This window comes from Neolamprologus multifasciatus, chromosome 3 (assembly GCF_963576455.1).
Source record: "Neolamprologus multifasciatus chromosome 3, fNeoMul1.2, whole genome shotgun sequence".
NCBI lineage: Eukaryota > Metazoa > Chordata > Actinopteri > Cichliformes > Cichlidae > Neolamprologus > Neolamprologus multifasciatus.
In genome coordinates, this window is record NC_140441.1 from 36,765,832 (window position 1) to 36,791,738 (window position 25,907).

The 25,907-nt window shown below is 40.5% G+C and overlaps 4 protein-coding genes across 4 annotated transcripts in view; 2 read left to right on the plus strand and 2 right to left on the minus strand.

The window, feature by feature from the left end:
* The window catches only part of LOC146522936 (uncharacterized), a 138,896-nt gene that overhangs the window by 90,278 nt on the left and 22,711 nt on the right, over positions 1-25,907 (minus strand). The gene's annotated exons all lie outside the window — the stretch shown is intronic.
* Positions 2,863-4,532, minus strand: LOC146522946 (tripartite motif-containing protein 16-like). The gene has a single exon (XM_085141865.1). The coding sequence runs from the start codon at positions 4,515-4,517 to the stop codon at positions 2,901-2,903; it is 1,617 nt and encodes a 538-aa protein (XP_084997991.1). The 5' UTR covers positions 4,518-4,532; the 3' UTR covers positions 2,863-2,900.
* On the plus strand, positions 10,823-13,915 carry LOC146522947 (butyrophilin subfamily 1 member A1-like). Its single transcript, XM_085142206.1, has 5 exons — positions 10,823-10,932; positions 11,238-11,577; positions 11,815-12,096; positions 12,215-12,328; positions 12,715-13,915. Exons 2-5 carry the CDS (start codon positions 11,385-11,387, stop codon positions 12,936-12,938), a joined length of 813 nt encoding a protein of 270 aa, XP_084998332.1. The 5' UTR covers positions 10,823-10,932; positions 11,238-11,384; the 3' UTR covers positions 12,939-13,915.
* On the plus strand, positions 14,000-21,748 carry LOC146522948 (butyrophilin subfamily 1 member A1-like). The gene is made up of 5 exons (XM_085142651.1): positions 14,000-14,187; positions 17,379-17,471; positions 19,207-19,488; positions 19,603-19,716; positions 20,207-21,748. Exons 2-5 carry the CDS (start codon positions 17,393-17,395, stop codon positions 20,404-20,406), a joined length of 675 nt encoding a protein of 224 aa, XP_084998777.1. The 5' UTR covers positions 14,000-14,187; positions 17,379-17,392; the 3' UTR covers positions 20,407-21,748.

Consider the following 25,907-nt stretch of genomic DNA (forward strand, 5'->3'; position numbering starts at 1 on the left):
GTTACACATGCGTCACACGTTTGAGGAGTTAGGAGTAAGAATGTGAAACATTTGGACATAGAGGAGGTGCTGTGTTTAAGAGCAGGAAGAAGAAGATTATCAGGCTGTGCTTCATTCCAGGAAGAGGTTTGAGAGCGATACTGTGTGTTTAACCCTTTTATTTACCGCTCACCTCAACGTTTAAACTTGTTAACCCTTTCTTCTATATAAGTAAATGAAAAGTCCAACATTAGTGAACTCTGGACATAAATGTCCCATGGTTATAGTCACATGACCAGATTCTAAACTTGTAACTGTCAGAACAGCAGAGGCTGCTGCATTAATTAAAGCATATATAAAGCAGTGTTCCTGCAAAAAATAAATATCTCAAAAAAAAAATCTTGCATTTTGTTTTGTTTTTGCATTTATAATCACTGCCGCAACAGAAATAACCATGCTTTTTATATAAGAATACAAGTTTTTTCCTCTTTTTCCACCTGTTGCGAGCAGCACTTTGTCCCCTTTACCGCCACATGTTCCTTCTTCATACAAACACAAACCATTCTTATCTCTGCACTTCTCTTTCACCAACACTTATACACTAACAAACACACACTTTCTCTCTCTTGTCTTTCTTTCCAAAGCTCTTCTGGAAGTCTTGCTGATTTCAGGTAATTATTATCTTCACTTTACTGTCTCTCACTGTCAAAAACACTCTAATTGTTTGTGAGCATGGAAGTGCCTTTGCCAGCCCCACATCTATTGTTTGGTCTGTTTGTTTATCTTCCTAATGTAGTAGAGTTGAAATGGCTGCTCAGTGAGACAAAGGGAGAGCAGAAGATGACATTTTTCTTGCAGACATGCTTGTGGCTCAAGAAAAAGTGAATATCTGTTTTATATAATTTAGACATAAAATACTTATGAAACTAAACATTGTGAATTCCAGAGTGAAATTTGTGTAATAGTCTGAAGAGTATTTCATGGTTCTCATGCAGTGGTCACTTTTATCATGAAAGGCAAAGGAAACTAAGTGCAGAGCAGCATCTGCTAAAGGCAGTAGACTCCATGTTGGTTGGGTGGAGAGAGATCCTGAAGGACGTCCGCTGTTAAAAAGAAGCAGAAGAGGAGAGACACGAAAACGGTTTTCATCTAAAGCTAGTCCATCTTCCAGAGGTCGTCTAACCTCCAAGATTATTAATGCTAAACCAAATCAACAGTCAAGTATCTTTTGTCATTAAGTGTTATTTAAACTAAATTCAGCTTTCTATTAGCTGAGCAGCATATAGTACTGTATTTATTTACTCACTGTGGAAACATGGACCCTCACACTGGGTTGGGCTTATAGTGCATATCCCTCCTGTATTCTGGTCTGTGTTGAAGATAATAGTCTCTGTTTTTAAAACATTTTCTATTGACATGTTTTAAATGATGCTGTTAGGACTAGTGGATGAATCTGTTACATAAGTGATTGATTCATGTGTTTGAAATAAACTTTTACTGTCAGACTAGAGCACTGAAAACACATCATGAGATGATCACTTGAATCTCAGTAACTTTCGTGCTCAGACAATCAAAAGATATCAAGTAGAAACTGAGTGTGAAGCAGCAAAGTTCCCGTCATTATTTTTAAAGTGACTGAACTTTAAGCTCAAAATCTTCTCTGTCATTAAACCTGCTTTACAAAAACCCCACTTAACAAAGTCTCGTCTTATTCTCACTGCTTTGATCGAGACTTGTTCGACATGGTGATTTCTGTTTATTATGTAATAACTTTTATACCATAAAACAATATAAAAACATCTGCTACTACGAATCAACATAAACACGACAGAATTAACCAGCATTGTTAAAAGAACAATTATCAAAGAAACGAATTTCCTGGCTGTCTTAGCTTGTTATCAGCTCCTAACACACTATTGATACATTTCCACATATGAGTGTTGTGAACAAAGACCTCTCTACCTTACCTGGGAACACTGGGCTGTGTTTTATATCACAAAGAAACATGTCTATCCTCCACAATATACAGGCTTGTATCATTTAGTTTATATATTTACATGTATAAATGATCGAGTGTGATCAAACTTTTCCTCTATGATAAGAATATAATATCAAAAACCTCAAGGTTTCAAATTTTTGTTTCATTTTTAAAAGTTCAAATCTCAAAGATATTAAGTTTACAGTCATATATGATGAAGAAAATCAACAATCTTCTCATTTCAGAAACTGGAACCAGCTTTAAATGTGACTAAAATAATTATCCATCCAGGGTCGCGGGGGGTGCTGGAGCTTATCCCAGCTGTGATAGGGTGAGAGGCAGGGTACCCTGGGCTAACACAGAGAGACAGACAACCATTCGCACTCATATTCACTCCCACATTCTCACCTATGGGAAAATTAGATTAATCAATTAACCCATTCCCACAAACTGCATGTCTTTGGACATTTGGGAGGAAGCCAGAGTACCTGAAGAGAACCCATGCAAACACGGGGAGAACATGCAAACTCCACACAGAAAGACCCTGGCCTGATGGTGGAATTGAACTCAGGACAGTGCAAAGCACTGTGCTGCCTAAAATAAAGATAAAACAATCAATTCTCTAATCATTGACTAACTGATGAATCACTGCAGCTCCAATATATTGTTGCATTTGACAACCCACTACAGCAACTACAGAATAAAACCACTAACCAGACTGATGACAGATTTCAAACATGCTGAATATGAAGAGTAGTATCATTTAAACTCACATGATTATCAGCCATAAGAACAAATTCAGATTTATATTGATGTAAGGTATATAAATGTAAGTACAGTCTGAATCAGTGCAATATTATTTTCACGCATCAATGCACCACTGAACTTCTCAGCTTCTAAAATGTAAAGCCTCATTTAGAAACTACACAAGTACATATAGTGGTCAGGGATCAACATGAACCTGTCTTCTCTGTTTGACTTTAATCAACTCTGCAGTGGATCCATAATCCAAAAGAAAAAGTCCAGCATAGAGCGGCTGAGTGAATGTGGTCTGGACTCTGTGGAGGAGAGTCATGGTTTCAGAGACGCTGTAGAAAGACAGAATACCTGCTCTGTGATCCAGGTACACTCCTACTCTGGAGGACCGAGGACCTGAGAGGTGAGTTTGGACTTTGTTGTAGTAAAATTGAAAACTGTTTGTGTTACAGCGTAAAGACCAAGATTTGTCATTGAATCCAAATACACATTCATCGCCCCTCCCTGCTCTGCTGATATTCTTGTATGCGACTGCTACATAAACTACTCTCCCTCTCCACTCCACCTCCCAATAACAACGTCCAGTCAGACTCTCTCTACTCAGGACCTGACACCATACAGTGAATCTGTCTGGATGATCAGAATAAGACTGTCGCTGATACATAAATGTTACTTTTCTGTTCCCCTCAGATAATAACAGAAGTGTGTGTGCTGTGTTTGGATCCAGTGTGATTTCATGTGAATATTTTAAGAATCCAGCTCTGGTCTTTGGCTCTGCTGGTGACAGTAAAACATCCTCTTCAGTGACTGTCAGTGAGATGTTTGTCCATTCCTCTCTCAGAATGTCCTGTAGTTTATCTCTGGTCTCTGACACAGCTGCTGTCACATCCTCAAAGTAGCTCAGAGGACGAATATTGATGCTGGATGAGTGTGTAGACTCACTGAGTGCTGACAGTGAGGGGATGTTGTGTAGAAACTGGTTGTGATCCTCTGTGTGTGAGAGCTGCTCCAGCTCGCCGTCTTTCCTCTTCAGCTCAGCGATCTCCTGCTCCAGCTTCTCCTGAAGCTCTTTGACTCGACTCACTTCAGTTTCCTGCTGGGATCTGACCTGCTGCTTCACATCAGAGCTTCTTTTCTGGATGAGACGGATCAGCTCAATGAACATCTTCTCACTGTCCTCCACTGCTTTATCAGCAGAGCCATTGATGGCCTCCACCTCCTGTTGAAGCAGCTTCACATCTTTCTCTCGCTCCTGGATTCTCTGCTGGATGTTTAGTCGTCTCACCTCGAGCTTCTTCTGCTTCTCAGTCCTTTCTGCTGCAGCTGGGACTGTTTCATGGCCTTTATGTTCATCCATTGTGCAGAGATAACAGATACTCTGCTGATCAGTACGACAGAAAATCTTCATCACCTCATCATGACGAGAGCAGATGTTCTCCTGGAGCTTCTTGGAGGGGGCCACCAGCTTGTGTTTCTTTAATGGAGCTGCATCATAGTGAGGTTGGAGGTGTTTCTCACAGTAAGAGGCTGGACAAGATAAACAGGACTTGATGGCTTTCAGCTTCCTCCCAGTGCAGACATCACAGGCCACATCTTCAGGTCCAGCATAGCAGTGATCAGCTGGAGCAGCTTGGAGTCCAGTCTTCTTCAGCTGCTCCACTAAAGCTGCAAACATGATGTTTTTCTCCAGGACAGGCCTCGGTATGAAAGTCTTCCTGCACTGAGGGCAGCTGTGGATTCCCTTCCTGTCCTCTTCATCCCAGAAACTTTTAATACAGTTCATACAGTAGCTGTTGTTAACCATTCCTCGCCGTCAGTCCCCTGACCATGGTCGGGAGACGCGAGGGGAGATGCTTCCTCCAGGGCCGAAGTTTGTCCTCCTTCGGGGTTAACTCCCTTCACTTTTGTGGAGTAGTGAGGCAGACAGAAATCAGACGAGGCACCGGAGAGTACTGCAGAGATGAGGCTTTAATAACAGTACTGCACACTTCGAAAAACACACTGCATAGGCTGTAGCCCGTTAGAGCGCTGCTCCGGGTCGCCCTCTCTACCCATGACACACTCTCTCTCTCTTTTTCCTCCTTCGCTCCCCGCATTTCCTTCACGCGCATGCTCACACACACATCACATATACTCCTTACTGCACTCAGTCACACACAAGATGGCAATTCACGCAACACTGTGTCCACAGGTTGTAGTCACCGGATCCTTCAGTAGATCCAAACAGATGGAACAAGAAATTGTTTCTCGGTCCAGCTGAACTCCTTTCTGTTAGTGATGTGTCGGTCGCAAACGAAATGGCTCTTAGAGCCGGATCTTTGACGTGAACGACGCGAGCCGGCTCCTTGCCGTGGGTTTTTTCTTTTTTTTTTTTTTCTTTCTCTCACCCTCTCTCTCGCACTTTTTTTCCACTTCTATGGGCTGAAAAAACTCGCAGTGTTTGCCCGGCTTAATGCAGACTGTTTAAACTAAACAAGCTGCTGTTTCACATAATAAACCCTGTCAGCCGCAGTATTGCCTCTGTTTTAACAGTTAAAGCAGTAGAGACGAGCTGTTTGCATGTGCGTGGAACTCTAGCTTCATTAACCAGGCTAGCTGTTAGCTTATAGCTTACGCTAGCTAACCAGCGAGCAGTTAAAAGACAGCCCAAGCTTCACAAAACACCCACAAACGTCTCTCACTACAACGTAGCACCGAAAATATGACTCGCAGCTCGAGCTCGACACAGCTGCTGTAACATAAGACTGACATCCAGCTAACCACAGCTAAAAAGATATTTATAGAAAACCTACCGTTTCCTCAGGTTACACGAGTTGAGTTGTTTCACGCTGAAAAGTTTGTTTGTTTTGGCTCTCACTGAAGACATAGCTGTTCTTTTGTGCTGCTTTTAAGCGAAACACTCTTTGTATGTGAAGCCAAGGGTGTTCATCCTCCTCAGCTCTAGCGTAGACTCTGCCATGTTTTTAATGTTTCTTCTTTCCGTGTGTCCGCTACTTTGAAACGCTTGGGCCGCTCTGCCCGCCACAGTTTCAAACTGGTCATGTGACTGTATGGCCACATCTCATTGGTAAAAAAGTTACCGGAAACTCCACTGGCAACACATCTAATGTGTTAAACTAATTTTCTTTTTAAAGTAACGAGTCGAATTTTGCAAATGTAGCGGAGTAAAAGTACCGTTTCTTCTTCACAAATGTACTCAAGTAAAAGTAAAAATTATCGTGCAAAAAAGGTACTTTAAAAGTACATTTTTTTCAAAAACTTACTCAAGTAAATGTAACAGAGTAAATGTAACTCGTTACTACCCACCTCTGTAGACCTGTGACACAAAAATCAAACTCGGACGACCACAGACTGTTTTCCTTCGTGGTGATGAAGGAAAACGCTGGGTTGGCATGTGAAAGGGCATTTATTCCCTTCAAAGACCTGCAGTTCAAAAAAAGCGCCCCTCTGACAGCCAAAACCATCTCTGCTGCCCTCAGGCGAATGTATGGCTATTCACCCTATGCAGCGAGCTTAAAATAAGAGGAGATGGTTCCAGGAACAACAGGACACATCGCTTTGTCTTTGTGTCTTTAACTGAAGACCGTTTTTTCCTCTTTTAATTTGTAAGACTGTGAACATACAGTAAAATAATACGTAAGCATCAGTATCAACATATTTTGTAAACAAAACAGAAGTTAGCAACATAGCTTTCCTTATGCTTTACATTCACCATAAACATCTTTCCTTATACGTTCAAATAACCTTTTAAGTAACATGAAAGTAACAAATCTTACAGAAAATGAAGTTAGACATTGCTTACTTACAGATTATGGCTCAACAAACTCCTCAAACAATGTACACTAGGCTTAAAGTTTTGCAGCTTGTTCTCTGTAGTGATGGGTCGTTCGCGAACGAAATGGCTCTTAGAGCCGACTCTTTGAAGTGAACGACGCGAGCCGGCTCCTTATTGGGAGCCGTGAGGTTTTTTTTTTTTCTTTCTCTCACCCTCTCTCTCGCCCTTTTTTCCGCTAAACTCCGCACGTGCAGCCTGTACTTTGCGCTGGGCAGAGGGGGGAGGGGCGTTACACTCACAGTAGCACAGGAACAGAGCCAGAGAGAAAGAGAGCGAGGGACAACAACTTCACATTAGAAAGGTATAGTAATCATCCACTATTTTCAGTTGCAGATGATAAAGGATTCAGAAATCATGCAGGCCCATATGACAGAGAATATGCATCGTCTTTTTTGTTTTAATATTTTAATTTATATTTAATTGTGTTGTGGTTTGCAGTGTTTTGTGTTGTTTCACGTTAAATTTGTTTAAAAGGAAAAAGCTGAAAATTTAAATAGTTAAAAATTTAAAATGTAAATAGTTGTTTTTTGTATTATATGATTTATTTATTACATTTTATGTGGAGTGAATAAATAAAGTATATTTATGGTGGCCCTTAGAGACAAAGCACGTACAAACTCCAAAACACGTACAAACTCCAAAACACGTACAAACTCCTAAGCATGTACAGACTTCAAAACGCGTAAAAACTCCAAAACACGTAAAAACTCAGAAGCACGTACAAACTCCAAAACACGTAAAAACTCAGAAGCACGTACAAACTCAGAATCACGTACAAAAGACAACAGTAAGTGCTCCAGGATGCTGGGCGCAGTGTTGCCAACTTAGCGACTTTGTCGCTATATTTAGCGAGTTTTTAGACCCCCTAGCGACTTTTTTTCTATAAAAAGTCGCTAAAAAAAGACGTGAAAGACATTACAAAAAACAATAATTGGTAAAAGAAATTTAATTTGTAGTTCTAAATAAATTCTAAATGCATTCAGGACGTTTTTTGCTCACTTTATGTCTCGTCCACGATGTTATTTCTCTCTCCAGCAGCGTAGGTTACAATTACATTAGCATGACCAATTATGCAAATTAGGTGATGACGTCATTTAGCGACTTCTAGCGACTTTTAGGACAACCAATAGCGATTTTCCTTACTGAGGAGTTGGCAACACTGGCTGGGCGCAGTGTTGAGCTTTTGTTACCTAGTGGCTACACAAGCCAGGAAGTATCAACAACCGGATTTGGTGTGTGGTAGTAACAGGTAAATGAACTTTTTTTTTTTTAATTATTTGAATAAATATGAGTGCTTGTCTATAAATACACAAACAATACACACATGCTTTCAATTGTGTAATTTAAGTGATCTGGGTAGCTCTGTTTTGAAGTTCAGTAAACGCTAGAAATGTGTTTTGGAGTTTGTACGTGCTTTTTGGAGTTTGTATATGCTTTAGAGTTTGTACGTGCTTTGTCTCTAGGGGCCATATATAAACATATATAAATAAAACCCCTTTTTTTAACATTAGTAATTCCTTTTCTGCATAATTTTATATTATTGCTAATGATTAAATAATTAAAGCAACAAAACAACCTGAAGAGCAGGTTCGGAGCCGAAAGAGCCGGCTCTTTTTAGTGAGCCGAGCCGAGCCGAAAGAGCCGGATCTCTAAAAAGAGCCGGAAATCCCATCACTAGTTCTCTGCTCCATGCATTTTCTCCCACTGCCTGCGTGAACTTTGCCTGCTGCTTACAACCCATCACCAAAGGGGGCAGTGTAGTGCACACCAAATAACCAAAGAAGAAGCCACAAACTGAAGGGGTAATACTGCCCACTATTGGGAAACCTGAGAAATGCGCCAGCCAAAGAAACCCAACAAAGTAACAACCGAGGGGCAGAATACCATCTGTTCTTTGATTGGATTGTTACATTTGTGATTGACATGGCATTGACCAATCAGATGAAAGGAAGAAAAATGGGGTCAAAATTCATACTTGTAACTTGCAAGGTTTTTTTTGGCTAAGTCCACACACAAATCTTTTTTACGCACACACAAATTATTTTTACACATACAAAACTGTACAAAATATTTATGACCACATTTTTAGCCCATACAGAAGGAGATGTATGATGTCACCGTGCTGACTTGTTCACCGATGTCATCAGAGGGAGAAAGAAGGCTGTCCCAGTCAGTGGCTTCGAAACATCCTTGTAGGGTGAGGATACTTTCCTCTGTCCACTGCTTGATGTTTTTGGTGACCTTTCTAATCCTCTTGATAACTGGGGTGTAAGCAGGGGCCAGCAGGATGGTGTGGTAACATGAGAAAAGCACAAGAAAAAAGCTGAAGTCAGAAAAGGTTACTCAACCACTTGTAGTCTTAATCATGTTAATTAAGATATTTGATATTATCATGCTGAAGTGGTCTCTGTAGTGCAATACATAACTATACTACTGCACACTGTGCAACCTAAACTTTACACTTATTATATTACAGTTTTCCACACTTCCTACAGGACACTTCTTGAAGTCTTCCGCCCTTTTGCCTAAACTTTAAACACAAATACTCTACAAACAAACAAACAAACAACAACCACACAAACATATTCAAAACTGGTTAAACTCAGAATCATATCACTCTGACTCTGTTACTTCTGACCTTTAATAACCTATTTATGCCACTGTTACAGGGCGTAAACTCACCTGTCAGTAGTGCACAGATCTTATCTGCAGTCTGGAATTCTGCTCTTATCAGAGCAGCAATAAAGTTAATAAAGAGTTCATAACATTTCTGAAATTTGCAACATGTGGTTTTGAATTGGTTTGTGTGTGTGTGTGTGTGTGTGTGTGTGTGTGTGTGTGTGTGTGTGTGTGTGTGTGTGTGTGTGTGTGTGTACCATGGCTAAATATCTTCGTGGGGACCAAAAGTTGAAATTTTATTGTACTATTGGGGACAAGCAGCCCTTATAGGGACAAAATTCCTGTCCCCATAAGTCTGAAGGAATTTTTGAGACTCGAAATGCGGTTTTAGTGTCAGGGTTAGGTTATGGTTATGGTTATAGTAAGCAGCTAGGGAAAGCATTAGGTCAATTAGATGTCCCCACAAAAATATGAAAACACAACTTTCTGTGTGAACAAATCTCTGAGTTCATAACTTTGTAATGATTAATGATTCAGGAACCTTTGTACAAATGTATGAGTCAATCCAGGCTTGAGCAGCAAAACCTATGATTGTTCAAAGTCCAACAACAATACTTAGAAGAAGCAGGAGACACAGAGGCGGCTATTCCAGTGCTTTAAAAAACATTTGTTCGAGGTAGGATTTCTTATTTTCTGTATCGTCACATCCCTGCCACAGACCAACAATAATAATAATCGGCTGTTCCTTCTTGGAGGTTTTATCAGAGGATCAGTTTCAGTGTGACAGAAAGTGGTTTGAGCATTTCACATTCATGAATTTCCACTGTTGTCTAATGCCACTTAGCTTGAGTGAGTAAACACCCACCACTAGAGTCTGTATGCAGACTATGGGTGAAGTCAGTGAGTGTTGGGAGAGAGACTCCAGTTTTTACCAGGTTTTGAATTTTGCACCATTTTGTAGAATTTACCGCAATGGATTAGTCTATACCATTTTGTGTGTGTCCACATTGTTAGACTTTGTTGAATAGTTGTTGACTCTCCTTCTGAGGAGTTACTAGAAAACTGCAGTGAGAGACAGCTGTTGCTCAGTATTGCTCTGTTAGACCCAAACAGACAAAAGAAAATCTGAAAAGCATAAAAACTTACAAAAATCTGAACGATCTCATTTAACCAAATGAGTGTAAATAAGCCAATCCTCAAATCCAAGCAGCCATGAAAACCCAGAAGTACATGTAGAGGCGTAGGAGCTGTCACCTGTACTTTCTGATATTTTAAAGGGTTTAGAAAAAGCTACGTTACAAAACACATTGTTGTCTTGGTTTCTTTGACAGAGAAAATAGTAACAGGAAGCTTGCTTTTCTTTATCATTTTCACAGTAATGAGCAATGCTCTTCAGGAGCTCAGTCTGATCTTCACACACCTTCTCTGCTGCTGTGGGAACAGGAAGCAGGTGCAGAAGAGCACCAGAGAGGAAATCTGTACACAAAGTCTTTGAACAAAGAAGAAATTCTTTCCAGTGTCTCTAAAAGTGTTTCTTTGAGGTATTTTTTTTCTAATTTGAGCTTTCATATTTAAGACTGTAATGTTTAATGTTTCAGAGGATTGTACTGTTGCTTCCTGTAAGACAGAGATAAAGAGCATTTGTTTTTGTTAATTTTCAAGGTGAGGTGAATCATGGCTCTTTATCACATTTCTGGACTTTTTACACTTCGACTCTCATCCTTCATTAATGCTGCCGTGTCTCTAACTCTTCTCTTCTGCAGAGGTAAGTTTATAAAACACAATTACAGGCTGAAAAAACATGTTTATCTTCAGATAATGAAAGAGTTGAGCCCTTGTCATGTACACAGAGAGACTCTTTACAAAATAAAAAACACAGAAAAATGGGACCAAATTACTAACGTAATAATAACAACTTTGTGTTATTTACTCTCTGAGTTTAAATAAAGAACAGACTCTTTTAGCCTTTGAGGTCTGTGCAGAGATCCATCCATGTCTGAGGTGTTGCTTCAATCAGCCTTTCATCTGAATCCTACAGCAGTAAATCAAATCTGATGTGTTTCTTTGCAGGTTATTCTCAGGAAGCTCCAACAAAGCAAATTGTGGCTCTGCTGGGTGATGATGTTGTTTTACCCTGTTTCCTGAAAAACTCCCGTGGATGTATCACAGCTGCAGCTGGAGTGGGCAAGAACTGACCTGACACCAGGATTTATCTACATGTGGGAGAAAAATAAAGAAAATGTGGACGACAAGCAGCCGTCATATGCTGGAAGAACCTCACTGTCCTTTGATAAACTGAAGCATGGAGACGTCTCACTGACTCTCTCCAAAGTACATCTGTCTGATCAAGGACCATACAGATGTTTCATTCCACAGCCGGGTCAAAGGTCATATGTTCATCTTATTGTTGGTAAGATTACTTTATTTAATTTTATTATGACTAATTCCTACTGTCAAAGTTTATTAGCACCAAAGAATCTTTTAAAATTTTTCTGGAATATGTGACATTATTTGTCTTTTCCAGTGTAAATAAATAATTCAAAGTAACGATATTGATAATCTCACACACAGTTAGTAGATATCCAGATGTTCTCTTGTAACATGTGTGCAGCAGATTACTGTGATTTCCCTCGTCTCCCTTCCTCAGCTTCAGCATCTACACCCGTCATAAAGGTGATGTCAAATGACAGCAGCAGGGTGGTGTTACAGTGTGAGTCTGCAGGCTGGTATCCAGAGCCTGAGCTGCTGTGGTTGGACGGTGAGGGAAACCTCCTCTCTGCTGGACCTACAGAGACCCTCAGAGGTCCTGATGACCTCTATACTGTCAGCAGCAGAGTGACTGTGGAGAAGAGACACAGCAACAACGTCACCTGCAGAGTCCAACAGAGGAACACCAACCAGAGCAGAGAGACACACATACATGTTCCAGGTAATAATGACTCACATTCAGAAACAAACTATTTTATTATTTCACCCTCATCATGTGCAGTTTGAACCAAATCAGAACTAGTTTTACAAAAATAACTTCTATTTCTTTATCTTTTAAGGCTCTGCTGTCAGGAAGGAACCATCGGCCACTTTCATCATCGTGATCGTTTGCCTGCTGTGGATTTGTACCGTTGTCACTGTTGTGTGGAATTTAATACCATCAAAAAAAACTGGTGCGTCACACGTTTGTTTCCCCTCTCTTTAATAATCAGACAATGTTTTTTGACACTGCGGATTTATGATACTCAGCTGAAATAAATAAAGCAGAGCGTCACCTTTGTTCCACTCTATAGACGTCTTTGATAACAACCAAACACATTCAATTCAATTTTATTTATACAGCACCAAATTACAACAACAGTTGCCTCAAGGTGCTTTATATTGTAAAGTAGACCCTACAATAATACATACAGAGAAAAACACAACAGTCATATGACCCCTATGAGCAAGTGCTTTGGTGACAGTGGGGAGGAAAAACGCCCTTTTAATAGGAAGAATCCTCCAGTAGAATCAGGCAGCCAAGCACATGTTTGTATTATTTTGTCATTTCTGTGTGCAGACCCCAAAGAGATTGAAACTGAGAAGAAAACAACAAAACAAAAATGCACCAGAGCTCCTGCTGACAACACCGAGATCATAGCAATAAAAGCAGTGCCGCCATCAGAACAGCTGGAAGACGACACATCTGCTGCTGAGGAGATCAAAGAAGGCGAGAAGGAAAAGAAACAGAAGAAACAGAAGTACAAAATAAGTGGTTCAAAGAAAAAAGCTCAAATTGGATGACCGTTTGTCTTAAAAACAGAGACTTTAGCTCTCGTGCTGCATCCAATGTTTCGAGGAGCTGACGCCATAACGTGCATGACGTGAGACACAGAAGTCATCAAACATGTTTGACACTCTGTTTCTGTGCTCATCGTCACTTCATCATCACATCACGGAAAACATCAAACTTGTGATGTGTTCAGGAGTTTTCATCTATGAGGGAACTGCAGTGACGTCACAGAAAAAACTAAAAACCCTGCAGTTTGTTTCACAGCACTTCCAGACTCACACACTGCATCGTGTGGTAAAGGCTTTACCCACTGGAGGGAGCCACAGATCTGACTGTTGTGATAAAGCAGAGTGCACCTCAGCCTGTGGGTCACTTTTAAAGAGGAAGTTCAGAAATGTCAAATGAGTCATGTGACCTTCCTTATGCGTTTGCTTCTTTGAGTCTGTCAGCTACCTCCGCATAATCTGGAGGATGTTAGGAAGTTAATGATTGTTGCGACTCAACAGACGGACGTGCTTTCAGCTTTTCTAGTGTATTATTTTCCTCATGTGTGTCATTGCCTTCAGTTTACATCCATGTTTATAGACCATCCAGTTTCATGTTGTGCTTTGTGCTGCACAACTGATGAAGTTCAGAATCACATTTATTTAAGTCTGTGCACAAACGAGTGTCACAGCTTATAACTGAGGTGTGAGGGGTCGGCAGCAAGCTTCCACTTTCCACTGCAGAAAGACTTCAGATTGTTTGGACCTTACAACCTTTCTCAGAGTGAAGAGCAACAGCCTGGATTAGATTAGATTGATGTAGTGTCTTTGAAAAGTGTACAACATAATGAAATGAAGTTTAACATCTAATCCAAAGTGTAAACTATGTGTGTAGATGTATTTGTATATTCAATACACACACACACACCAATCACAAGATGTACAGTATTTGCATGCAATATTAAAATATGCGGTGTGTGTATGATGTCTGTGTGTACAGAGCTTTAGTTTTGCAGTTGTTAGTAACGCTTCACAGTTTGTGTAATCTGAAGCCAGACTGTGCAGTTAAGACAAGTAAAAACTTGTTTCATTCAGAATCTGATGCCAACTTACCAGAGCATCCAGTTTGACCACAGCAGAGCCCAAAGACAATGACGCGCTGCCTTTCTGCTGGTTTTTATCTCTGCTGAGCTCCAGCAAACTCTCATAACGACTTTATAACGACCGATTTACTGTAAAACTCAGGACAACAGGAGTTACAGTCTGCACCACTGCGGTAAGCCTTTTTTAATACATAATAATGTATCTGTGTGTCTGTGTAAGCGTGTGTCTCTGCTTCGCTGTAGAGTTCCTGGTGAGTGTGATGGTGCACGTCCAGCTTTAGCAGACCGATGAACAGGTGAACACAGCGGACATATTTCAGCATTAGCAGCATCATAAACAAACATGTCCTAAAAATGATATTTAAAGATGAATTATGGTCTTAACAACAAATTTTCTCTTATAAAGTCAGACTTTCTGTCCACATTACTTTGATTTTTCCTAGAAGTAATTTGTCAAAAAGACACAAAACACAGAACTGTGTTTCTTTTTCCAGATATGTTTCTTTTATTAGCGCCCTGAATAACACACAAACCACCCTATAAAACCACCCTGTTGCTTTACAGAGCGTCCTGGGGTGGAGTCAGATTCCCACGCTTACGTTGTTATTTTTGTTCCTCTTGGTTCAAATCCAGCAACTCAACTGTTTCCACTGGTTGAAGGTGCATCAGGTTTGTTTATTTGACCTAAAATCACGCAAAGAAATCACGTTATACAGAGTACACACTTGCCTGTGTCGGACTGTGACATCATTGTTAACACGAGCCACAATCCATGATCCGAGCTTATGAGGTCGTCATTAAATTAAAAGCAACTCTAAATATGCACATCTTACATTTACATTTGTTAAAGTTACACTTACACTCTGTGGTCTCGCTTCATGTTGTGTCAGTGTGATACTGTTGTAACACCTAAGTGGACATTAAATGTTTCCTTATGTAGGCTTACTGATACAAGATGCAAACCGGTGTCCTTCTGTGCTCACGTGCAATATGAGCAAAGACTCTTATACATTTGTTTGTTTTTTTTATTATCATTATTAATGTGAGATTAATCAGCTCTGTCTGTTTGATAGTCCACCGTTCACAGTTTTCAAGATGCATCGTCTTCAAACTTTGCAACAATAAACTAGGCCTTCAGGGACACGAGTAGCTAGGCTGGCTAAACATTTAAACCTTGACCTTTATTGTTCTTGCACCCAAAGTCAAAGTTAACCTTTTCAATTTGATGCCCTACAACGTCCCAGTGACACCATAACAGGCTGATGTCTGCCTTTCAGGGGGGGTTTGCACTCTCTGGGTGGAGGTCTGTGATGAAACAGAAGTATTAGGGCAAGTGGTGAAAGATAGATGCTAATGTGTTCTATGTCAAAGAATAAAAGCATGAAAGATGTGTGTCTAATTTAATTTGATTCATTTATTAATTAATTTAAGCAGTCGCCTCAATGCACTTTATATTGTGAGGTAAAGACTCTACAATAATACAGATTAACCCCGGCAATGCACTATCAGCAAGCACTTGGTGACAGGGAGAAGAAGAAAACCTGTTGTAGGGGGGGATGACCAAACATATATGACATATTTTAGTCATATTTCGATGACTAAAGAAAGACATAAAATATGTTCTCTTCAGTCCACGTTGAACTTCATTTTTGAACTTAGGTTATGTCCACACGTACCCGGGTATTTTTGAAAACGCAGATTTTTCTATGTGTTTACAACTTCCGTCCACACGTAAACGACGTTTTCGGTCACTGAAAACAGAGATTTTTAAAAACTCCAGCCAGAGTGGATATTTTTGAAAACACAGTTTTTGCATTTACGTGTGGACGAGAAAAACGCAGAAAATGCAGAAAACGCAGCGTCAAAGGTGTGCGCCTTTTTTGACGTCACACTGTGCGCCACGTTATTGTTTCGGTGAAATGAATTTCTACAATACTATTACTGTTAATTGTACTCTCTGCAGTACTTAAATGCTTAAATATACACACACAGTTACTGTCCCTCCACACATACGACTCGGTTCTGCTTCTATGCCCCATCTTTGTTTACTTTTTCCCACCGAGGCTTCTAGACTTCTGATTGGCCAACATTTCTGCATGGTTAGGAATATATCGCCACCTGTTGCTTTGGCATGGTCCTAGCAGCGTTTTCCTTCATTTCTGCGTTTACATGTGGACGGGATTACTTTTTAAAACGAAAACGGAAAATCTCCGTTTTCAAAAATACCCGTGTACATGTGGACGCCTTATATTCATATGAAGTTAAGTTCATATTGCTCCTGAATCTAAAATAAAACAGTTTGTGCATCATGTAACCTCTGAGACTGTGGGGTTTCAGGCCCAGGGTTGATGTCTAAGCGAGGGTCTGGCTTCCATTGCTGGAAACATGTCACAGTTCTGATTATTATCTTTACAGACAGAGTTTCTGCACACTTTTCATTTCTGTGGCTGATGCGTTTTTGTTGGCTTTTCAAGTGAAAATCTTCAGCCTTTGTTCTGCGGCAGTTTGCAGTTCAGTGTTGAGAGAGAGGAATGAAAATGAACAGAAAGTGGACAAGTTCAAGTATCTCAATGTTCTATTTATAGCAGTGCAATGAGAGTGGATTGACAGACTGGTGCAGCGTCTGCAGAGATGTGGCCTCTGTACCGCTCTGTTGTGTTAAAGAAAAGACTGTAAGCTGCAGGTTTACTGGTCGGTCAACATTCATAACCTCACCCAAAGTGATAGGAGTGACATTAAAAAAACAAACTTCCTTTGAAATGTGTTTGAGCGCTCACTTAGAGAAAGTTCAGACACCTGTTGTTGTGTTTACTTCAATCATATTTATTTGAACTTAGAAAAGAATTTCCCAAATCTCTGATGAATAATTTTTTGATCATATCTTTTCATTTCACTAGCTGGGCCCATGCCCTCATTTTAAGGTTGACAGCGTTTTAGTAGGTAAAAGTGAATGCTTTGACATGAATTGAGCTGCAGTTTGGGGAAGGCCTCGAAGGGGGCTGGCGATGGCTCCCAGGCCTGGTAGATCCATGTACTAAATAGAAGTGAAGAAGTTGAAGAATGGAGAAGAAGGAGGGAGGGTGGTGCACGTAAATGAGAATGATCAGCTTGCAGAACTGGGGGAACCTATAAAGATGACAGCCAGAAGGAGCATGTTTGGAGGCGTGGTCCTGCTCCTGAAAGTCCGATACATAATCTCCAATAAATGTAGTAATTATTATCTTTTTAATGACCTTTATTTTTTTTATTTTTTTATAAAGACTGAACATCACTCATTAAAACTGAATCAGTTTCACAATATCAGACTGTTAGCATGCTTCTCTGAAGGCTGGAGAGAGTAAAAGCCTTTTGTTTTGACTTTCAGATAAGAAGTGAAGGATGTCTCTTCAGAAGATCTCCTGGAGACCCTCAGCTGTCACTGCTGTTTTGGTGCTTCTAACACTTCTCTTCTGCAGAGGTAAATATATACAGCAGATACCTGCAACTTAGCAGAGCTACAGTTTAAACAGATCCATATCATGGCAAACCTCTGATGTTCCTGTACACTATCTCAGACACCTGGTTGTGCTTGCATTGTGCTCATTCCCAGCTTGTACCTTACCTCATGTTGCTATGTGTCAGATAGTCTCTGGGACACCTTGGGGCAGCCTGTGGCTCTGGTCCTGTTGGCTGTGGTAGAGTCCTAGCTCTGTGGATCTGATCTTAGGGCCTCTTCTTGTGCTGCCATGATCAGAGCCTCTGTACAGTCCTGTAAGGTGTTTTTTTCCAACCACTGGTGGGATTTCTTGATACCAGCCATTTCCTCAATCGGTCGATGGTACATCCCATGCAGGTGTTTGGTCGTCCATGACAGTTTCTGTCTTGTTATTATCTTCTTCAGCTAGCTCATGGAGTCTTGAAGCAGCTGATCTCAGGGTGACATTTTCCTGATGTATTCATGGATGGTTCATGTTTCTTTCTGGATTGTGGTTCTGCCACATGAATTCTCACCCTCCATTTCTCTGTTGCTCATAGAGCATCAGGATGCTGGACTTTGAGTGGAATCCTGCACGCATAATAATCTGTATTTGTCTTTACATCAGTCACATCTATCTTCTAATGTGATGATTTTGTTACTGCAGCTGAGTATCTTATGACTGCTATAAAATAGTATGTATAAAGCTGTACTATTAGCCTTGTACAGTGCTATACACCGAGGCAGCATCCATGTGTGAGTCGTAGTTTTTCTTGAAGTCAATCCAGGCAGTGCTCACATTGGTCTACCTGGTCTTGACGTCCGGCTGCACTACACTGTCAACCAGGAGCTGGGGCCTGCTGGTTTGTTCATGTATTGACTCGTGTCTACTCAGCTTGGTTGCTACGATGCCTGAGAGGAGCTTCTGTGTTGTAGAGAGGAAGCTAATCGGCCTGTTGTTGATGGTGTGATACGAGGGTGCCGGGATCCTTAATGATCAGCATTGGTTTTCACTGTCATTCTGGATGAGTACCTGCTGTTAGTAACCTGCTCATTTGTGCTGCCATTACAGCATGCCATTAGCTTCCTCAGTCAGTAGGCATGGATCATGTCAGGTCCTGATGCTTTCCAGCTCTTCATTCTGGAGACTCATTGTTAGTTGTCTGCATTTCTGATGTTGACTGACTCTCTGTGGTCTACTCTTAGGTCCACCACCCACTTGTTGTTAGTGTTGTGTGATGTGCCCGTCTTCCAGATGTTCTTGAAGACCTTGTTCTAGTCTTCTCTTGAAGCTGAGAGTACACCTTGGATTAATATTTGGAGAGCAGCCTATTTACTCTCCAGGCCTCTGCTTCTCTGGCATATCTCTTCAGCCTCAAACGAGTGAACAGACCTGTGAGCAGTTGTTTGGCAGTTTCTAGAATCTCAGTCATGAACATCTTGCTCTTCATCATATTCATCCAGGACCCGTCTTATAAAGCTCTAGAAGTTTCAATGTGTGAGACAAAAACTGGCTTTTTTTGCATATGAACCCTAAAAGACCAATTCTGCTGGAGGCGTAACAATGGTAATATTTTTTATTTAAAAAATGTATTTCACTAATTATAGAAGCATCTAGAGACATCAAACTCTTTTACAGTGAAGAAAGAGGTGAAATTAAAGAAAAAGCTTTAAAAAAGGTCTATCCAATTACCTTGCATGCAATGGCTCAGTGGTTTCTCTCGTCTCCCTTCATCAGGGTCAGCATCTACACCTGTCATGAAGGTGATGTCAAATGACAGCAGCAGGGTGGTGTTACAGTGTGAGTCTGCAGGCTGGTATCCAGAGCCTGAGCTGCTGTGGTTGGACGGTGAGGGAAACCTCCTCTCTGCTGGACCTACAGAGACCCTCAGAGGTCCTGATGACCTCTATACTGTCAGCAGCAGAGTGACTGTGGAGAAGAGACACAGCAACAACATCACCTGCAGAGTCCAACAGAGGAACACCAACCAGAGCAGAGAGACACACATACATGTTCCAGGTAATAATGACTCACATTCAGAAACTATTTCATTATTTCACCCTCATCATGTGCAGTTTGAACCAAATCAGAGCTAGTTTTACAGGAATAACTTCTATTTCTTTATCTTTTAAGGCTCTGCTGTCAAGAAGGAACCATCGGCCACTTTCATCATCGTGATTGTTGGCCTGCTGTACGTTGGCGCTGTTATCGCTTTCGTTTGGAATTTCATGTTATCAAAAAAACCTGGTGCGTCACACGTTTGTTTCCCTTCTCTATGTTTTCTGGAGTATGAAAGGCTGAATTTCTGAGACTAAATTGAGTACAGTGTCAGCTTTGTTTCCCTTTATAGGAGTCTGAATATGTTCGTTCATGGACAGTAATGCTGCTCTGGACTTTGGAAATTAACAAGTGATCATTTCAGCATTATCTTACCTGAATGAATATTTTATTCTCACACTGCTCAGTTTACAGTTGATGATTGCTCAGTATTTTTACACTGTGGTGCAGGGATGAATGTAACATTACAGGAGGAGGGACCAGAGGGAGTGTCAGTGGGGTTGAACAGGAATATAAATCTACAAATGCATGATCATTGCTCTGACTAATACGTACTATTATTTTAATGTTCCCACACAGTTACAGGTATTTTATGGTCACATAAAAATTACAATAGGAAAGCTGTATTCAAACACACAAACACATGTATATGTATAACACTTTTCCTTTCTGTGTTTAGACACCAAGGTGAATGAAACTGAGCTGAAAACAATGAAACAAAAACGCAACAGAGCTCCTGCTGACGACACAGAGACCAAAGAAATAAAAGAAGAGCCGCCATCAGAACAGCTGGAAGACGACACATCTGCTGTTGACATGAGTGAGGTGATCAAAGAGGGCGAGGAAAACCAGGAAACAGAGACTCAGAGTCAGCCTTAACCAGCAGTGAAAACTAAAGAACAAGAAGCTCTCTGAGAGCACAAAACTCAGGCAGCTCATTGTCTGTGCAGTGTATACTTTTAAGCAAGAATAGTGTATTTTTATATAACATTACACTGGAGTAGGATAATAAGTATGTGTAAATAAATGGACTTGAACTTATTATGTAATATTGCACTGCAGTATATTTATAACTAACTCATTCATTCTCCTGACAATACTTTAAATATTTAACACATTTTGGGGTCAACGCAAAAGAAAGACAGATGTGAAATGTAAAAGTGAGGTCAGAGGTCAAATGTGACATCATATTTTAAATGTACTTTCTATATGTTAACGATACACACCACACTTGTAAGAATCATAAAGTTTAACTCTTTTTTGTTAGTTTTCCATCAGTAAACCATCAAACATGACCCCACTCTGAATCCCTGAAAAGTTTTATCCAACTCTGGTGTTTACAGATGCAATGACCCACAGAGACGATCAGAAGATGATAGAAAAGTCCAAACTCATGATGTTTTTAATTGCGTTTCACTTTCAGTTACTTTTTTGTTTTTGATTGTTTGCTGACAATTCATTTCACTTTTCTTTATGCAGCATCAAATCACATCAGCAGTTAACTTCCAGTTAGGTTAACACATTACATTGTGTGTTACCACTAGAGGGAGCTACATAGCAATCTGCTGCTATGACTCCAGGATAAAGCAGGTTGTGTTTACAGCACAGCAAAGAGCAGACATAAAAAGATGTTCAGAAATATAAAAGGTGGAACTTCCTGTTGATGTGACCTTCCTCTTGTGCATTTGGTTTTGTGGTTCTTCTTTGGGCGTCGACTGTATCTCTGTCAAAGCCGATGGATGGTTAGAGGGTCGTGATTGTTGATTTGTTGATGCCATCACAATCAGATGATCCCAAAGGCACCAGTGTGTGTTTTTAAATGAGTCAGTGTGGAGTAAAGTTCCTTTACTGTTTAATGGTACAGTGTGCCACACATGTTTTCATCTGTTTTCTCTAATGTGTGTCATTGCCTCCTGTTTAAAGCCACATTTATGGGCCATCCAGGCACTGTGTGTTTGTTTTTGTGTTGTGTAGGAGTGTGTTGTTTCTCTTGGTTTTGTAAATGATTTCTGTTTTTGTAAATAAAGTTTCTAAGTTACTCCCTTATCCTGCCTCCACAGTCGAGCTGTGACAGTATTTATGTCTGAGTAAATACACCCACTGAACAGAGAGTACATACGCTGTCCATTCTGAGGGTTTACATAACAGGACATACAAAAAATAAAAAAGCTCTTAATTTTTTTTATATAAAATCTCAAATAAACAAAAGCACATATTATGCCTTGTTGTTGTTTATTTAATAGAAAATAAGTCAAACTACAGAAGCAGTCCTGCAAAAAACTGAGCACAGACTCTGATTCAGTACCACACATAGCAGGTTTAACTTTTAGTTAAAACTAATAGTTTTGGTATGATTTTATGGGTCATCTTTACATCCTGACATGCAAGTATTTGTTCATGCACGGCTCTCTGAAGGTCCCACAACAGTATTTGAGTCAGGCTGAGGTTTGGACTGACCGGCCCATTGCTGCACTTTAGTTCTTTTCACTTTCAGTGGTGTAGATTTGCTGCTGTGCTTGGGATCACTTTCCCTGATGATCCAGTTTCAGCCAAGCTTTAATATAATACTTTGGTGTACAGAGAAGTTGATGTTGAACTCAATAGCTGTGAGGTGCCTGAATCATCACGCCTCCAACACCGGGCTGTCAGCTGTGACGAAGCATGAAGCGAGCTTTGTAAATGTTGTCCTGGTAAGTTTATGGGCTCAGTCTCTCATTTAAGGTCAAACTAAATGAAACATAGGGTCAGTTTTTAAAGAACAGGGTCAGAGATTAAATTTGATCCACTGTGACAGAAAGTTTTGTATTTATAGCAACCCATGTGAAAACATCACAGGCTGTGTCTCACACTAAACACAGTCTTTACTGAATACACACTGCAGAATCAGGTCGTATGGGAAAAGCACCATTCTCATGGGTAATGATAGTTTATAGCAGATATAAGCTGTAATTCTTAGTAATCATACAGGGTTTTTCCACAGAGGCCTGTGGGAAGAGACATTTGCTGCAAGCAAGGAAGCAGAATCGACTCCACATGGAAGCAGCTGCTACAGTACTGTTCAAAAGTTCTGAGTCACCCTTCATTTTTTTATGTTTTGGAGGAAAGTAAGAAATTTGGGCCACTTTTATTTTCTTTAAGTAGTTTCACAAATTGTTCTCCGGGCTTTTTGAAGGATATTTTTCTTGGGAGAGGCCAATCCATGACTAATAGTCAATTGTCAGCACCAGTCAGATGATTTCCAGGTGGTCTTACATTGTGGATCCAAATCTGATGGTACTTCTCTGTCTCCAACACCACCGGCTGAAATGCAGTTTCAAACCATGGTAAAGCCTCCACCATGTTTCACAGATAACTGCAGACACTCCTCCATGCATATTGACAATGATTTAAACCAAACATTTGAAGTTTGGTGTCATCACTCCACAAGATGTATTGAATCTGTTTTTTGTCCAGTTCTTGTGTAATTTGTCATGCTTCAGCTTTTTCTGCCTGTTTCCCTACTTAATGGCTTCTTGGCAGCCACTGAGGCCATATCTGATGAGGGCTTCAGGAAACAGTACCTGGATCAACAGACAGTTGCGTCTCAGGCCTGCCACTACTTCTTTCATCCTCCACTTGGCCAGTTTCTTCCAACTCGGCTGGGTGTGGTGTGTTTCCCTTTTAAGCATAAACTGCACAACCCACCTAAACATGCCAAGTTTTAGGCTAATAGTCCCTTTGGGACTCAGCCTGTTTGTACAAAAATATTATTTTATGTCTGTCAAACTGACTAATTGAGGTTTTGTAATAAAAGAAAACAGTAGTTTAGAACAGAAACAACACAGACATGTTGTCTCTTGACTCTGGGGAGGACCTGGGAGGAGTGGAGTCCTTTCAGACTTTCTGACTTGGCTCTGTGATGCTCTTTTTTCTTTTCTTTTGTCCTTATTTTCTCTTTCCCTTCCCTTAGCCTTGATCTCCTCCTTACTTTGTGCGGACCTGTGTGGTACAGTCCTGGGGTGCTGCCTTCGAGTCCACTCCCCTGTCCCTTTGCCTGGCTCTCTGGTGCTCAGGTGGACACCTTGGGGAACTCATTGTCATGTGCCAATGGGGGTGTGCTGTGGCACACAAGTCTGGTGTCCCTCTTGGGCTTCAGGTCTGTTTGTCCCTCAGCTTGTGCACTTGCTATGGGCCCCTCTCTTTGGGTGCCCGTGGAGTATTGGTGTTTAAGCTCTGCTGATTCAGGTGATATTGATGGGAGTGGAGATGTCCTCACAGCACAGTTTATCACACTGAGTACTCTTGTCTATGCTGGATAAATGTTTGGTTCCTCAGTCTCATCATGCTGCATTTTGCTAGCCTTTTAGGGTTGTGGGCATTATTAATGTCATGTATGAAGCCGTAATAACTGGGGGGCAAGAAACAGCAGTCTGAGGTCATCTGAAAGATACACAACATAACAGAAATACAAAGAACACAAACATGCACAACTTTAATTTGGCACAACAGCAGAAAGAGTCAGCTCTGAGATTAAACAGGAACATTCTTTGAAATAAATTAAACAGCACAAACGTGGCAATAATTAAATAATAATATAATACTTTTTTTGCCTAAGTTTCACAGAAGGCAGCAGAAATAAACAGCACAAACAACAAACAGCATAAATATGGAGCTGCACTGCCTACATGTTGGCAGATCCAGAACTTCAAATGAATATCTGCAGTTTCAAGTTTTAGTTCATGGCCGTTCAGGGTAACCATGAATAAAAGGAGTAGTGAGACCAAGTTTGATTTAGATCCATGATCACTGAGCTATTTTTAATTAAAAATTTAATTCCAATGTGTAATCTTTTAATAGAGTCTCCATAAATTATGTTTTTGTTACTTCAGAGGTCTTTGGTGTCCTTCCAGTCTTCAATGTCTCCAACATGTTTTTCGAGTCAGTTTCTACTTCAGTCCTTCCACATGATGTGTGACTGAACTGTTCCCACTGAAAATGTCTTTCCAAGGCTGTGGGTTGGAAATATCCAGTAAACTGTGACCAATAAACCAGCATGTTCATTTCAGTTCAACACAGTGAAAACCATGAAGGACTTTCCCACTTAACCTCCTAAGACCCGAACTCTTCCACAGCATGCATTTTTAATTTCTCTTTAATATTTGGGCTGATTGGGACCCGATGAATGTAAAAACAAAGAATTACCAGATTTTTTCTTTACCTGATTTTTGTTTCTAAGGAAAACGAGAGCCACACACGAGCATATTCATTTAAAATTTCAATAGAACAGTAGCAGTATAATGTCCTCGTAAGTGAATATCAGGCCTTTGTAGAGCAAAATTGAGTATTTTGTTCAAAATAACCCAAAATGTGATGTCCACATATGTGGACGCCAGGTCCTAGGATATTAAATGTGTCCATTGGAGGTCATTCAGAAGCCTCACTGAAAGATTCAAGGTGACCTTGACCAGCAAGATGTACAATTTAAATAAATGAGAACATTAAACCTGACAGTAATAAATAATGCTCTTTATCCTGCTAAGTGTTGATCTCCAGACTGAACTTCAGTTCTCTAATGAAGTCCAAGCAGTCCTCCAGTGTTTGACAGAGAGCTACAAGTGAAAAAAGAAAGTACAAAGAGGGTGAAAGAGATGGACCAAAGAACAAAACTGAAGCAATATGATAGCATCACATTCAAACTAGCCTCTAGTCTCTCATCCAGATCACCACACCCTGAACCCACTGCTCCACCGCTCCCCTGCAGCAGAGCCACAAACCACACCACAACTACAAAGAGGTGAAGCTTGGACATCTCTGCTGGCACATCCTCCTTTGAGCCTTTGAACTCAAAAGTAAAAAGTTGCAAGAAATATTCAACTAGTGTACAATTATAGAGGATTAACACATCCATAGAAATTTAAACTGTTTTTGTAGCTGGCTATGAAGACGTGGATTTCTGCTGGCTTTTAACATGACAGTCTGTGAGGGCTGACTTGAGTAGATGAACTGCAGTTTGGGGCATTTTCACCCCTGCTTGGTGTTACATGTTGGTTTTTAAACAATTATTAGGGTTGGATCAAAATAATGTTGCTGACAAGGAATGGAAAAGAATTTAACCATTGGTTTTAGACTGGCTACTTCACTGGATCTGAATCCAATTTAAAGAATAACCTACACGTGACTTGTTTCATATATTTACTGTTTAGATATCCAGATTTTCCATGCTGTGTTTTTTCTGATACAACACTTGAGTCTTCACCTGAGGTCAAAGTTTAAATCAGAATCCGTTTATAGAAGTGACCTTATGATGGGTCTCAGTGCTGCTGGGCCAAGTGTCTTCCTGTGGCTGCTGGTTTGAACCTCCAACCTGACTATCAGGATCCAGCAGAGCCAGAAAAGATAAA

What these genes read in the sequence shown, in the direction of transcription:
- LOC146522946 (XM_085141865.1), bottom strand. Translation starts at nt 4,517, where the DNA reads ATGGTTAACAACAGCTACTGTATGAACTGTATTAAAAGTTTCTGGGAT.
- LOC146522947 (XM_085142206.1), top strand. Translation starts at nt 11,385, where the DNA reads ATGTGGGAGAAAAATAAAGAAAATGTGGACGACAAGCAGCCGTCATAT. An exon ending in ATATGTTCATCTTATTGTTG is followed by an intron (nt 11,578 to 11,814) that starts GTAAGATTACTT and finishes TCCCTTCCTCAG; the next exon opens with CTTCAGCATCTACACCCGTC. An exon ending in AATACCATCAAAAAAAACTG is followed by an intron (nt 12,329 to 12,714) that starts GTGCGTCACACG and finishes TTCTGTGTGCAG; the next exon opens with ACCCCAAAGAGATTGAAACT.
- LOC146522948 (XM_085142651.1), top strand. Translation starts at nt 17,393, where the DNA reads ATGTCTCTTCAGAAGATCTCCTGGAGACCCTCAGCTGTCACTGCTGTT. An exon ending in AACACTTCTCTTCTGCAGAG is followed by an intron (nt 17,472 to 19,206) that starts GTAAATATATAC and finishes TCCCTTCATCAG; the next exon opens with GGTCAGCATCTACACCTGTC. An exon ending in CATGTTATCAAAAAAACCTG is followed by an intron (nt 19,717 to 20,206) that starts GTGCGTCACACG and finishes TTCTGTGTTTAG; the next exon opens with ACACCAAGGTGAATGAAACT.